The sequence below is a fragment of the Colossoma macropomum genome, unplaced genomic scaffold, assembly GCF_904425465.1.
Source record: "Colossoma macropomum unplaced genomic scaffold, Colossoma_macropomum, whole genome shotgun sequence".
In the NCBI taxonomy this organism is placed as follows: Eukaryota; Metazoa; Chordata; class Actinopteri; order Characiformes; family Serrasalmidae; genus Colossoma; species Colossoma macropomum.
The window spans coordinates 21512041-21526874 of NW_023494794.1; the positions used below are offsets into that span (position 1 = coordinate 21512041).

Below are 14834 nucleotides of genomic sequence, written 5' to 3' on the forward strand. Positions count from 1 at the left end.
GCTGACAGGCTAACTGACTGCCGGCCAAGGCTCTTGCATGGCAGGCAGACAGGCTGTTGTGTAACAGCTGAAGTTGCGCAGCTCTCTGGATGCTTCAGCTATGCAAGGTCAGCTTCTCTTTCTTTAGCCGCTTTTAGGCTTCTGGCACGTTATTTGGCTGCACTCTTAAAAAAATCTGGTTCTTCTGGTTTTCTTTGCTAAAGACAGTTATTCTGTATAGAACCACAAACACTCGGAGGATGTGTGGGAATAAGGAGGCCAATCATACACATATTTTTTGGAAATGCAATATACTGTACTCTTTTTGGGAAAATGTATACAATGTGGTTAAAGACATATTGGGTTATTCAGTCCCTAAAGAATTCAGAGTTATGTATCTTGGATATATAGATAATCATGTTATGGATAATGATAAATATTTTACAAGAATACTTCTGACAGCCAGCAAAAAAGCAATAACACGAAATTGGTATAAAATTGAACCCCCCCCAACAGAACAGTGGGTGGTAATTGTAAGACAAATCTATATACTAGAAAAAATCACTTACTAATTTCGATTGAGGGAAAACGTATTTGCAAACAAGTGGCGTAAATAGACAACATATGACACCATAAGGGATAAATAGACGTGAATGCAAGAATATAGTATTTTTAAACATGATTGATAAGAGTTTTGTAACCATAGACAGCCCCTTTCTCTCACCCCTTTGTTCCCCTTCTTTTTTCCTGGTGTTGTTCTGTCTGTAATGTTTCTTCATTGTATACATCTTACATCTATGTCCACTTGTGTAAAAAAAAATAAAAACTCAATAAACACTTAAGTGTAAAAAAAAAAAAAGAACCACACACACTCCATGCTTACATGGCTCTGTGCATGGTGAAATGGTTATTCAGAGTTCGTAGAGAATGTGTTATATATGGTTCTATATAGAACCTTTTTGAAAATGGTTCTGCTGTTGTCACGATGTGAAGATTGTAGCTTTTGAAGAACTGCCATCTTTGTTTTTGGCGCTATAACTTATAGAACCATTTTCAAAGACGTTCTATGTGGACCCATATGCAGCACACTCTACAACAATCTGAAGAACCAGTTCTCCATGCAAAGAAGCGTTCATTGTTCTGTATAGAACCATTGTCTTTACTGAACAACCCTTGACGAGCCAACTTCTTTAAGTGTGTAACAAAAGAAGAATCCTTTTTGGTGCTATATAGTTAGAACCATTTTCAGAAAGGTTCTATATAAAACAATATCAATTACAACACATTCTCCATCAATTGGAAGAACCATTTCATCATGTGAAGAGCCATTTAAGCATGCACATGTTTTTTTGACTGGGCATGGTTCTATGTACAACCATTGTCTTTACTAAACAACCCTTGGAGAATCACCTTTTAGGTGAGGAACAGCAGAAGATCCTTTTTGGTGCTATTTAGAATAATTTTCAAAAAGGTTCCAGGTAGAACCGTATACAGCTCATTCTCCATCAGTCTGAAGAACCATTTCAATATGCAAAGAACCAAGCATGAAATGGTTCTAAATAGAACTCTTGGTCATAAATAGAACCATTCTCTTTACTGAAGAACCCTTGAAGAACCACCTTTTTAAAAAGTGTGTTTCTAAGCGTTCTTTGTCGTGATTGGTCAGTCTTGCACTATTTGAGTTCTTGTCTGGCTTGTAACTTGTTTGCAGGAGAACCAGCTTTTGTTCATCGACACATTTTATTTTATAAAATAAATTCAGTTTCACCAAGTAAAGATGTTACTGGGTCAGTAATGTGACACGTAAATTTTTTTTCCAGTTTATAAAAGGTTTAAAAGATGCCATATAGATGTCGTACCTCTCCACATATCTACTCACTTTAACTTTACAAAAACATTAGTTAATTAAGTTAATTGTAATTTTTTCTTTTACTTAAAGGGTCAAAATATCATCTGGTGCGACCATCTGGCAATGTCTGCTGGTTTGAAAACGTCTTTGAAATTCCTCTAAATCTATTCATTTTTATTTTTTGTCCCATTTGGCATGATTTCCAAAGTGTTTTGTAGTCCTGGACAAAATTGCTGCTTAAAATACGCATTTTGACAAAAATTGAATTCTCACATGACAAAATTTGCCTTATTAGAAGTAGTGATATGGCACAAGTATCACATCACGATGCTTAGACGTTTTCATGATACACAATATGATTCATGATATTTTAATATCACAGTCCACTTGTAGGTCCACATTTAAAAACTACCATCACCAACTTATCAGGTACAGTGATTTATATTCAGCATTTTGCATACTGTGCTGCACTAAATCCTATTAAACTTGACTATTTATGCTCTCTTTGTAGTGAAACATGAGGTTATGAGTGTTTTTCAAGTACCAGAAATATTAATAAAATGCTTAGTTTATCACAATAACAGAAAACAATGATAAAGATTTGTCGTATTGCTCATCTCTAACTAGAAGGAATAATAATGTAGCACGAAAGTTTTAGTAGGAAATTCATGGCTATCGAAGGGAAAATTTGTAGCATGAATTAACTTTGAACATGTGCTAATTCAGTTTTCAATGTAAAAAAGTGGTTTTTGTGTGTAAAAGTGAAATCTTTATGTTGAAGCCTTAAATGGCAATTTTACCCAGTCAAAATTTCTCTAATATCAAGAAAGTGAAAGTTAAAACTGATTGCCATATGACACCGTTTCAGTGGCAGCAGGCAGTAAGCTGGGTACTCATTGCGAAATATGTTGCATTATCAGAGACTGGTATGGAATGGGACACACATTTATGTTAAAACAAACAGTGGTCTTAGTTGCATAGGCTGTTTAACAGGTTCCTAAGTTCTGAAAAGAGTTCAGATAGGGTGTTTCTATCTGGCATGGCACTAAGCAAAAGTGGACCCCCCCCCCCAACATCACACATGGTCTGTATGCAGCTTAGCCAGCATTACCGGTGAGAACAAATGTCTGGCTGGTAACTTGAATGTTTATGTAACCAGACAGTAGCAGATCACTAAGATCAGGTTTTATGTTTTGACTGATATATGATTGTTAGAGAGGGTTACTGTCCCACTTGTGGCTGGCAACGAACTAAATTCATGTTAACTAAACATGAATTTAGTTAACAGTAAAAGCAGTTAAACAGCCAAAATCATTTACTCTTCCATTTGTGGTCAGCCATCCCATAGAGTTTCTAATGTACTCATCATGTACTGTCTGTTTAAGCGCGTGTATGTGAATAAGCAGTAGTTAGTGTAGACAGTGTTCTGCAGATGTGGAAAACATGGACATTTGAAAAACGCACATGTCCAAACCCAGAAGTATTCAGAACATGCTGGCATGAAGTCAGGATGTAGAGATTTTAAATATTTTAAGACAAAGAAAAAAAAAAGCTGTAAATGCTCTCGTATTCACTGCTTTGCCTTTATGCAATTAGTAATAGCAAAAATGTAGAACTGTGATTGTAGAATTTCTCTATGAGAAAAGAGCAGTAACCCTAAAGAAGTGGCCTCAGGGAAGAGAAAACACAAGTGTCTTAATCTGGACCCTTCCCCCTTCACTCATCGCCCACAAGACCATATTTAGGACAAAACATTGAGAATATGGACTAAACCAGCCCAACTGATGTTTGTAAAATTCTTGGAAAATGATATTAGAATTTGATCGTCACGTGACGAATGTGAATCCTTCGGATTAGGAGCTTAAACATCATAATAAATCATGATCAGAGTTCTTAGAAACCAAAACAGGGTCCAGTTTAAGCTCATAAGACATGATAACGGTAAATAACGTGTCTGAAGATTAAACATATACTTATCTTTAATCTGCAGACATGTTTAATAAAAGGTATTGACTTAATGTTTGACTTGTAAGAAACAAGTTTAGCGTTTTGTTTTGTTGATGTTGCCACTGGGATGTTATGGTTATGATTATTATGATTATGCGGACAGTTCAACATGTTTTCTAATAATCCCGGGGTTTGTTTTGTTTTCATGTTGTCTTCTTGTCCTCGTGTTTTGTTTGTATGTCTGTTCTTTCTTCTGCGTGTGTCCGTCCAATCGGCTGTGTGTGCAAATTATTTTTTATGTCTGCCTGTGTGTTTAACGCTCTTGTATATTAATTTATATGCTTGTCACTCTTTGTGCTCTCTGTGTGGGTCTGGGTCTCTGCCTGTATGTGTGTTTGTCCTGTGTGTGTCCTGTTTTGGTCAGTAACAGGCCAGAAGGAAAGGTGCTGGAGACGGTGGGAGTATTTGAAGCCCCCAAGCAACATGGCAAATATGAGACAGGACAGGTAAGGATTTACCAGTATTGGGCAAGTTAAACTAATAGTTATCTCAGCCACATGAAAGCCACCCTTCAGAGAAATGCAGCTAGCTACACTATTAGGTGCATAACAAAATTAGCCACACTGAAGCTGCTGATGTTGATGTTGTCTCTGAGGCTAATTAATATTCAGGGTGTCTAGTAATTACATTTTATATTCACATTCTAATGCATTTTTTATAATTTGTTTTAAGGCCTTAATTAGTATTAAATTGCCTTAAGTTAGTAAAATTGCCTGAATAATTTCAGTACTTAAGTATGCGCTTATAATGTTGGTATTTGTTTATCTGTTTAGTATTTAGTGTTTGCATCCTTTTTAAGCCACGAAATTTGTAGCCTAAATTACAATATAGTTCATAAGCAAAGGCCTTTAGATAGAATAGCTACATGCCTTACACTGTCGCTGATTTCAGTTAATTTGATACACAATTAATACTGTGTAAACTTTGTAACAAACATACACAGAATTATGCTTAATTATGAAATGGAAATATCATCATTTTGAGAATAAATCTTCAGGGATTTGCTTGCAAATACCAACAAGTATTTGTAAAATACTAGTCGGGCCAGTGTTATACGTTTGAAATAAGTTATTTTAAGGTACAGACAGGTGTTGTTTGACTAGTATCTATCTAGCTATCTATCTAGCTATTTATTCGTTGTGTTATATTATCACTGCACCTTTTTTTAGGCCTGTCACAATTATTATAATTGCCTGAGTGCAGGTCTTTGAGATGGTCACATGTTTTTAAGCTGACCGCAAATCAAGCTCAAGCTGTTTTTGTTGTCAGTTGGGAGCAAGATAGAAAAATGCTAGAAAGCAACGTGGCTAATCAGATAGTTCGACAACTTGGCTTGTACTTTGATAGAATACATGCAAAAAGATTAAATTATTAGTTGTAATTATTTATTTATCAATTAATTGTCAGCTAAAATTTATGATTGTGACAGGCCTACAGTTTTAAAATTAGCTTTGAAGTGGCATTAAAAAAGTTTTGAAAGACATTTTGAAAAGTTCTGAATCTGTAGTAAACGTGCCTACGTCTGTCAAACTGGTGAGACTGAGGGATATAATGCTGCACTACACAGTACCACATAACAAATAGCATATCAAATGCTAGTTTTAGACCAGAATGCCCCTTAGAGCATCAACAAAATCTTAATATAATGTGGAAAGTAGCTTATGATAGTTGTAAATCATTTGAAACCCAACTTGTACAAAAACATGTAAGGAGAGAGAGGCTTTTTCAGTACATGGTGAGATGACATCATTTGTATGTGTTTGTCAAAGTTGTTCCTGCATAGCGTGTTTGGCTACAGAGGCATCGTGCTGTTCCCCTGGCATGCCCGCCTCTACGACCGTGACGTCACTCCTCCAACAACCGACAGGTGAATGAACACCGTCTGCATGTCTGTTCCCACTAAAGCATATCACTCAGTTTCTTTATTTGTGCTGTCTTTGTCCCAGAAGCCAAACATGCAAAATTTAAGTTTTTAAAAATGTGTTTGTAGAGAACTAAGGCTTATTTGTGAAACACGTTTGGGTTTTATACATTATTGAAGGGATTTTTCAATGTAGGAAAGGTTATGTAGGGCCAGAAAGCTGTGGAAAACCTGACCAACAACCTTATGTGACAGGACAGATGAATTGGGAGGCCATTGTGAGCTTGTTTCTGTTTCTGTCTTGGTTAAGTTCTGTAGCAACTAGCAATATGTCAACAGTAGGGACTCGTTCACTAAGCCAAAGTCTTAATTTGGTAGAATCACCTTTATGATCAGTCTTGGTTTAAAAACAAATATTGAAGCTTTTCAAATGTTCATTATCAATCACAGGTACCAGTCCTGTGATTTATATATGCACTTTAGTATTTTAAACTGGGTGTATAGAATCCTTTGAAAGTAGCTTATTGCCAAAATACCTATAAGGTATTTTATAAGGGATTTAGTATTGCAACTGTGATGTCTGATATCTTGAACAGTTTTTTGAGTGTCCCCAGACCTTCCTTTTAAATTACTGTGATTACATGCACACCAGTTGGTTGATATTAATGAGTCTCAAGTCTGATGAAGACTTAAGAGTGATCAAATTGGGGAAATATCTTACTGTGAATTTTCTTACCAGTGTTGCGGTTGAGTTAAAAAGGGCAGTTATAAATTAAGTTCCAGGCCTTTTTTGAGGCTTGAATGCTGAGTACAGTGTACCAGACTACTAGTTTATGAGCTCTGCATCAAAAGGTTAAGTTTAAATATGTGTAAAATTACAGCTATTTTGATTTTAAAATTGCACTCTTTCAAATAGGAATTGCGATATAAATACAATTAATTAGCTGCATCTAAATTCAGGGGCTGCGTCCTTTGGAAGCTGCATTTGAAGGCCGATTGCGTCTCAGCGGCGCGACTAGGCTGTCCCTTTTCAAAGGCTCCTTCATATGTGGCCGAGAAATGTGTCGTCCTTTTACATGGCAGCGATCCTTCGCCAGCCAGCATATCCCGAGGTTCATTGGGTGCCAGCGAGGAATTGAGAACATGGCGTAATCAGCAGAGGAGCGAACGGCGACTGAAGAGTGCACTTTTAAATATAAGTATTGGGTTTAAACAGAGACGAGTAGCTAACGGTAGTAATGCTTTAAAAAGAAATATCCAATCTCATCAGCAGCCGGCGGTGAAGCATCTCCAGCTCCAAAAAAACGAAAAATTAAAACAAAAATCAAAATTTCTGGTTCCATCTTTAAAGAACTTTAAAAGAACTTGACAGGAGTGCCGCTTCGCAACGCAGCGGTAAGGGCAGGAACAGCGGTGCTGTGATGCAAACAGAAAATCCACCGTAGGGCAGACCTTCTCATTTCGGTTCAGCCTTCACAGCTCTAAGAAAGCCTTCGAAGGACATGCCTTCACAGACCGCGTCCTTTGAAGGATGCAGCCCCTGAATTAGGACACACTGATTGTTTTGCCTTTCTGAGACTGCTAGTCTAACTAAGACGGGTGCCCAATCCTGGTCCTGTAGATCTACCACCTTGGAGTGAACACCTGCAGCTAGTTTTCTGATGTTCTTAAAGGCCTTCCTTACATAAATCAGGTGTGTCAGATTAAAGTTGGAAAAATCTGGGGGTGGTAGATCTCCAGGACCAGGATTTGGCACCCTAGACATAAGCCTGATTTGCCTGATTAAAACATGCAGAAATGGCAGAAATCATTGAGGTTTGGACATGTGAAAGCTTAGATCTCTCCACTGACCCACAGACAGAGCTTTGTAACGTTTCGAAGCACTTTTTTTCGCTTACGACAGCATCACATGGTTTTAACAACAAAATGAACATGAGTCACAAAAGGGCTGCACTTTTGCAGAGACTCATTCCTCTTGTTAGACGTTTTGTAAAATAGACATTGTTTGATATGTAAATTGAGGGAGTACTGATGTGTGTCCAGTACATTTTAGATTTTTTACCAGATTTTGACACTGACATGGTCTTGGCATGTTAGAGTGTGTTGTGCTGGCATGAGTGGTTCAGACACAGCAGTGTTCCTGCTATGTTTAAATATTTGATTTATGCCTTTTATTGTTATACCCAATCTGACCATTGTTTATCACTATGTTGTTCACTCCTACAGTAAGCCTGAGCCTCCAGGAGCACATGGGTCAAAGGAGGTGAAGGGCAAAACACACACATATTACCAAGTCCTCATCGACACCAGAGACTGCCCTCACATAGTGAGTACACACATGCATGCGCAGAATATACTGCACTAGTGTTAGCTGTTGTTAATTGCTAACTTGGTCTGTTGGTTGTTTTATTGTAGATATTCAGTGAAGCATTTAGATTAGTGTTATTCTGTTCATATATATATATATATATATATATATATATATATATATATATATATATATACACATATATGGTCTGACATCACAAAAATGAATTTAACTTTCAATTTTATTATAGTATTCTACCCCAGCCTATGTAAATCAGCTCAACAACACTTTGGGCCCTTGATAATCACTTAAGATCCTCAGTTTACTTCATCTTTAAGCTTATCAGTTATCTTTAACTACACTGACTGTAATGCAGACTTGTGTAGTTATTCCTAAGCTATTATAGTGTAATTAAGGTTTGGACCTGCCAGAAGATCCTGGCCTACATTAGCCCCATAACTCCAGTACAAAATTAAAGAAGCCAGCTTTGAACACCAAACATGTCTTGGCTGTGAAAAAAATGTATACATTTGATTTTAAGTTTATTGCCAGTTATTGAAATGTGCTCCTTTTCAACTGACAGTCTCAGAGATCACAAACAGAGGCTGTCACATTTCTGGCCAATCACGACGACAGCAGGGCCCTGTATGCCATTCCAGGTGAGCCCAAGTGCACATAACTTACTGTAATCTTTCTTAGGACAGCATGTCAGCATGTTCCTGCCAGAGTCTAATAAAGTAAAGGTTGTCCTTGATAATGAGTAGCTTTTGGTGAAAACATGTATCGCTAATTGAATACTACACGCTAATGTGTAACGTGCAGGAAATAACTATCTTTTGTTTACTGCCTGGTCTCAGTGTTTTTCACCCTGTTTTTCTTAGGGCTAGATTATGTGAGTCATGAGGATATTCTGCCATATAATTCTACGGATCAGGTGCCCATTCAGCATGAGCTGTTTGAGAGATTCCTCATGTTTAACCCTTCTAAAGGTATTCCAAGTCTCTTATAATTTCCAGCCTCTTTAAGATTGTTTGAACCCAGCTCTTTGTCTCACAAGATATCACATATATGTTGTCTAATAACCCTCCCTCTTTGTGTGTGCGGCTCCTCCCAGTGCCCCCTTTTGTACCAAGAGATACATTGCGCGCATGGCAGGAGAAAAACCATCCCTGGCTAGAGTTGTCTGATGTCCACCGTGAGACTACAGAGAATATTCGAGTGACTGTCATCCCTTTTTACATGGGCATGAGGGTAAGCCTGCAGTAGAGATGGGAAATATATGGTATAACCCTCCATTCACACAGGCAGTGACACAACGCTGATTCATTCATTTTCAAAGTTGAGCGAGGTTTAGCTTTATGCAAATCAGGAGTCAGGTGATGTTGCAGTTACCAATAGAAGTTTATCAGGGTGGTGCATGCTTTATCTCTGCCACGGTGACACGGTATTCCCCTTTTTCGGTTCCTATTTTTTGGTCCTGCTAGAGATGGAGGAATAGTGGTGCTGCTTTTGCTACAAATAGATGGTCGCGTTCACAAAGACCAAACACTGTTTTCTTCACATACTGACTGCACAGACAGTGATGTACTACGTGGGGACTGAATTTAGAGACAGTCGATTTCTTTCCAGGGTTTTTTATTTTTAGTGGATATACCAATCCCTATTCTTCCTTCAGTGTGAGTTTTGTCATAACCGTTATACAGGCGTGCCACAAATATGCATAGATAAAGCCACGCTAACGTTAACCATTTTAGCTGGGTGGTTGAGTCATTGTTGTTTTGGTCACACGTCAAACGAATATGAAAAAGCAACAGCCCCTCAGTCACCTCCCACTGTGTAGTCTGTTGCGTCTGAGGTAGTCGACATAGCTTTTGAGGTAGTGGACTTTTGATCAGTCTTTTGGGGTGAGCCTTAGCCTCACATTGCCACACTCGGTCAGCTGCATCAGATGGCGCTGCGGTCTCTGGGCCTTGTGTGCAATAAAAGCTGTGAAGCAGCTGGTAGTTTTAGTTGTATAATTGTAATAGTTCCAGCACTGTCTGACAGTTGGAGGCATGAGACAATAGGACTGTATACTTATCAGCTATAAGGTAAAGAAGAAACTCGTCATTTATTTAGAATATACAGTGTGAGGGGTACACAGGAGTGAGATTGAGAAGGCTGGTTTTAGTTCATCATAGAAGAAAAGCTTTCAGTGCCTGTTTACCTTGAGCCTCAAATCACACATTAAATACATATGTTCTGCTACTACATCTGTCTTTTTCTGGATTTATTGTAAAAAATTTATAGTGAAGAGTTGAAAAAATGACAAATGTCTAATTGTATCTTAATTTTTGAAATCCCACAGGAAGCACAGAATTCCCATGTTTACTGGGTAAGTAAAAAGCAGAAAAGCTATACATTTAAAGATGTGGTCATCATTTTTTTTTGTAGTATTTGGTGAAATTTTTATCACATTCCAGTAGCTGTCGATAAAATGTACTCAGAGGTGAAAATGTAGTCTTTCTGGCTGCCCCAGGCTCTGCAAACAAGAAAAAACTAATTAAGCATTCAGGCATTCCAGCACATGTGTGTTTTGGAGCAGGACTATAGAGAGACCATTGAAGAGGCTACATCTGTTTGGCTGTTAAGTTTCTAAACAGCTAGCTTCAGCTAACGTCTGTGAAAATCGATGACCCCACCATTAAATGGGAGCCCGTTCATCACATTATGAAAGTTTTCACAGACTCCATATTAAGAATTCTTTCTGGTCCCAGCCTAATATTTATGCATATGTGTTTGTGTGCCTCAGTGGCGCTACTGCATCCGTTTGGAGAACATGGGGAACGAGGTTGTGCAGCTGAGAGAGAGACACTGGAGGATCTTCAGCTTATCAGGAACCTTGGAGACTGTCAGAGGCCGAGGGGTGGTAGGCAGGGTGAGTAACCAGGACCATTAGCAGAACGTCCTTCCTTACGATTCTGAAAAACGCTGAAACACCTACAGTTTGCTTTGGAACAAAGTGTAAAATATAAAAATTATTTGTTTGAAACTAAACTTGAAAACCCATCTCTGTGATAATGCTAATTACTGTTAACACATGTATGAGGTTTCTGGTAGTATGTTGCCATTAAGCTGAAGCTCATGAAAACATGAAAACATTTTGACCGTCCCAGATTTAACATTGACATTTGAAGCTTGTAACAGACATGAACATGTATTTTACCTTGTAGTAGTTTTACAGTGACCTCAAACATAGAGCTGCTGCTGTTTTCCAATCCTACACAAAACTGAGAACTGTCTGGGCATGGTCTAATATTCTTACAAATGGTAGCAAGCCATAAATATTAGTTTGCCCACTTTTACAATAGTGTTAATGCAGCATAATGCAGCATAGAGCTGCTGTTGCTGTTTCAGTGGACAGAGACCAGTTAGAGTACCATCTCATCTGTAACCAGTGGTGTAAGTTAAGTTACCCTTATCAGTCCCACAACGGGGAAATTTCACCTCTGCATTTTAACCCATCCATGCAGTGAAACATCCACACACACTCTAGTGAATGCACACACACTAGGGGGCAGTGAGCACACTTGCCTGGAGCGGTGGGCAGCACATCCACAGCACCTGGGCAGCAGTTGGGGGTTAGGTGCCCTGCTCAAGGGCACTTCAGTCACGTACTATCGGCTCAGGGGATCGAACTGGCTCAGGCGCTCAGGGGATCGAATTGGACACAGTCCAGGCTGGTTCCCTAACCTCCAGCCCATGACTGCCCCCAATTTCTAGAACTTCCAAAAGGCTTAGAGCAGAGATCATCAAATCTGGGCACTGAGTCCAGTTTCTAGTCCTAGATTTTGTAATCACAGATATTTAAGTGAACTGTTGATGCAAATGATTGGCCACCTGGTGTCACGCCTACCAATGATTACAAAATCCTATATTTAGAAACTGGATCCAAGGTCCAGATTTGAAGACCTCTGGCCTAGAGTGACATTTTTCCCACAAAATTGGCCCCACTCATGATTGGTTCATTCCACTGTCAGTTCATAATTATATTGGCAGTTAATCTAATATGTAAGGCCTTCTGTCCAGCACCTGAAGCTTTAACAAATAGGAGAGCTGGCTTGGCTGTATCTATCTAGACACCACAGAGAAAAACATCCTGATTGGATAATTTTGTTTCCAACCGAAACTTAACAAAATAAGAGTCTTGTTACAATACTTGCAGAGTTCATGATGATTATACTGAATAAACATAAATTTAAAAAGTACAGATGATCCTAGAAATCATTAAGCCTTTCCTGAGCTTTACTCAAGCTTTGTACTGACCACTTTGCACCCAGACAGGAGAAACTCACAAATTTTGAAAAAAAAATCACAAATTTTGATTTCTTGGGGCTTCAAAGCGAAAACTATACTTCTGTCATGAATTAAAGATTTTTGACATTTGAAATTAAACTAAGTGAGAGAATAAATTAATTAGGATTATCAAATAGGATTAACAAGAACATTTGAGGCTGGTCAGCATGCCAGCATCCCTTCAGTGGTTCATTAACTCGCATATTTGCTTGTTGAGACACCGTAGTGCTGCATGGCATGGAATTAATTTTGCTGTGTGAGTATTGTTCTTGTTACCTTTTACCCAGTAACTTTTTCCCTAGAGCACAAGCATGTAGAGCACAGCTATGCTCTCTCAGAGCTACCTTTCCCCGTCATCATATAACACACACACACAGAACTGTGCTCTCAGTGTGCCCCACCTTAAGAAATAAACAGTGTAATGTTAAGAAAGCAAAAGTATTTAACGAGATAATTAAAACATGCATGCATTTGTTTCTCTAATACACTGAATTCTTCATGAAAACTTTGAATTCAGATTGCACATACATTTTGATTTGCTGCAAGTAATGTAAATAAGTCTAAGTCATAAATTCTTCTGTGTGTCGGACAGGAGCCAGTTTTGTCCAAAGAGCAGCCAGCGTTCCAGTACAGCAGTCACGTATCCCTGCAGGCCCCCAGCGGACACATGTGGTGAGTGTCACATGCAAGCGTTCACACACCTGTTAGTGTTGATACCTGTGTCTCAGGTTGAACAAACATAGGCTGTAAAGAATGTGATGATAAAACACAAAATAACTGTCCTTATGGTACTATTTTCATTTGTATTTCAGTCATCTATACAGTCGTGTGCAAAGTTTAAAACCTCAGTCAAATTACATGTTTTGTTGATTTTCTGAAGCTGAAGTTACAATATAAGACTTACCTGGATTTTAGCCCCATTCTCAGTCTGGCTAAGTCTACGCTGGTTGGTTCTAGTCTGCAGGTTTGGGTCGGTTGAAGTCGGTAGATCGGAGCGTGATCCAGTTGTGTATACTGGTCAGCAACTCAGTCTGAACGAATTCCTCCGACAGCCAGTGAAAACTGAAAGTGTGAAAGAAAACATACAGCGAGTGAAAAAACTGGTTGAAAAGACGTGTGTAGTGCTTTTTAATGACCCAAGTTCAAGGCTGGTGCACAATTGAGTACTTGTACATCTAAAACCCTGAAAACCGCACTACGCCACACTAATCACATCTATGCATCATTGAGCCTTACTTAAATATCTTTACTTGTTGTTTCTTTACTGTGTCAACAAAAACAGAAGCAGCAGCAGCTTCACTTTTGTTTACTTGCATCTAATAGTAATGGTGGAACACGCGTGTTCATGCAAGTTAAGTGAGTTCGGTTTGGTTCAGCAAGAACTTAAAAGTTGTGTAATCTTGGTGATCTTGGGATCACACATTTCAGTCGTCCCAAAACCCTGCAGAAACCAGTCGGATAGTGTGAGATACCCAGTCTTTTTTTATAATCCACTAGGAGGAGTCGTGTACTGTATCCAAGGCTTGTGAAAAGTTAAAACATCACTTAAACAAACTTAAAAATGGCATTTTTCTGCAAATATTTGTGCACCCTTTCCATTAGTTTATGCAGGTGAACATATAGGACAGAAAATGAAACATAAAATGAGCCATAACTTTTGCCAAGACCGCATTTTATGTTTTTTTCCTTTTCCCTTATTCCAGTATGTTAAATTTAGTAAATGAACAGTAACTGTGCATTAAAATGTGCAGAGATGTGTTCTCTGTAGAGGATGTGTTCACTCAGACAATCAACAAAAACATGTCATTTGACCAGGGGCGCCAAAACATTTGCATGCTACTGTATATGTGTTAATTCTCAAGTCTCGGGTCGGTCAAAGAAAGTTTAAAACTGTCGCACACAGTAGATATGCAGCGTGTCTTTACTCATAAAAACTCTATATAACTCTAGAATAAATACACATAAACATTAATCAATCAATAATCCAGTTGGTTATGTACATCATCACTGTCAGAACAAAACATCTAATCTCCAAAAGCTTAGCTTTACAGTTGAAGGGGAAAAAATTACAAAATTTTACATCATTTTGACCCATTTCTGTTGGTCTTTTTGTCATGAAATTATGACACAGTTTGTACAGCAGCTGGTATTTTTAAAATATGTATAAAAAGAGAACCATAAAAATGGAAATACGAGGTTTTCTTCAGGGAGAAGATGCTGTAAAAAATGTCAGCAGTATGCTGCGTGTTTGTTGCGGCAGTATGGTGGCGATGACGGACATAACATCCATCAAGAGTGTCAATTTTGACTGTATATCATTCATTTGAGGTGACTGCCTGCCGTTGTCTGTTGCTAAACTGGGTCGTCAACATGGTTGCCATGGCAAAGTCATGCCTCTGACACTGTACTCAGTTTATCATAGCCTTTTCTTAAAGTGGCACTGCTGTTTTGCTGGTGCATGTTCCAAATACCGTGATACAAACTTTGTATTGTGA

At 38.4% G+C, this 14834-nt stretch overlaps 1 protein-coding gene across 3 annotated transcripts in view; it reads left to right on the forward strand.

Moving 5' to 3' along the window:
• LOC118814793 (polymerase delta-interacting protein 2-like) overlaps window positions 1–14834 on the forward strand; it is a 30049-nt gene that overhangs the window by 408 nt on the left and 14807 nt on the right. For all 3 annotated transcript variants that reach the window (XM_036580572.1, XM_036580573.1, XM_036580571.1), the window contains exons 2-10: window positions 4206–4281; window positions 5605–5702; window positions 7923–8022; window positions 8588–8663; window positions 8886–8993; window positions 9119–9255; window positions 10352–10378; window positions 10796–10921; window positions 12932–13011. In XM_036580572.1, the coding sequence (XP_036436465.1) occupies window positions 4206–4281; window positions 5605–5702; window positions 7923–8022; window positions 8588–8663; window positions 8886–8993; window positions 9119–9255; window positions 10352–10378; window positions 10796–10921; window positions 12932–13011 (828 nt within the window). The remainder of the gene's footprint in view (window positions 1–4205; window positions 4282–5604; window positions 5703–7922; window positions 8023–8587; window positions 8664–8885; window positions 8994–9118; window positions 9256–10351; window positions 10379–10795; window positions 10922–12931; window positions 13012–14834) is intronic.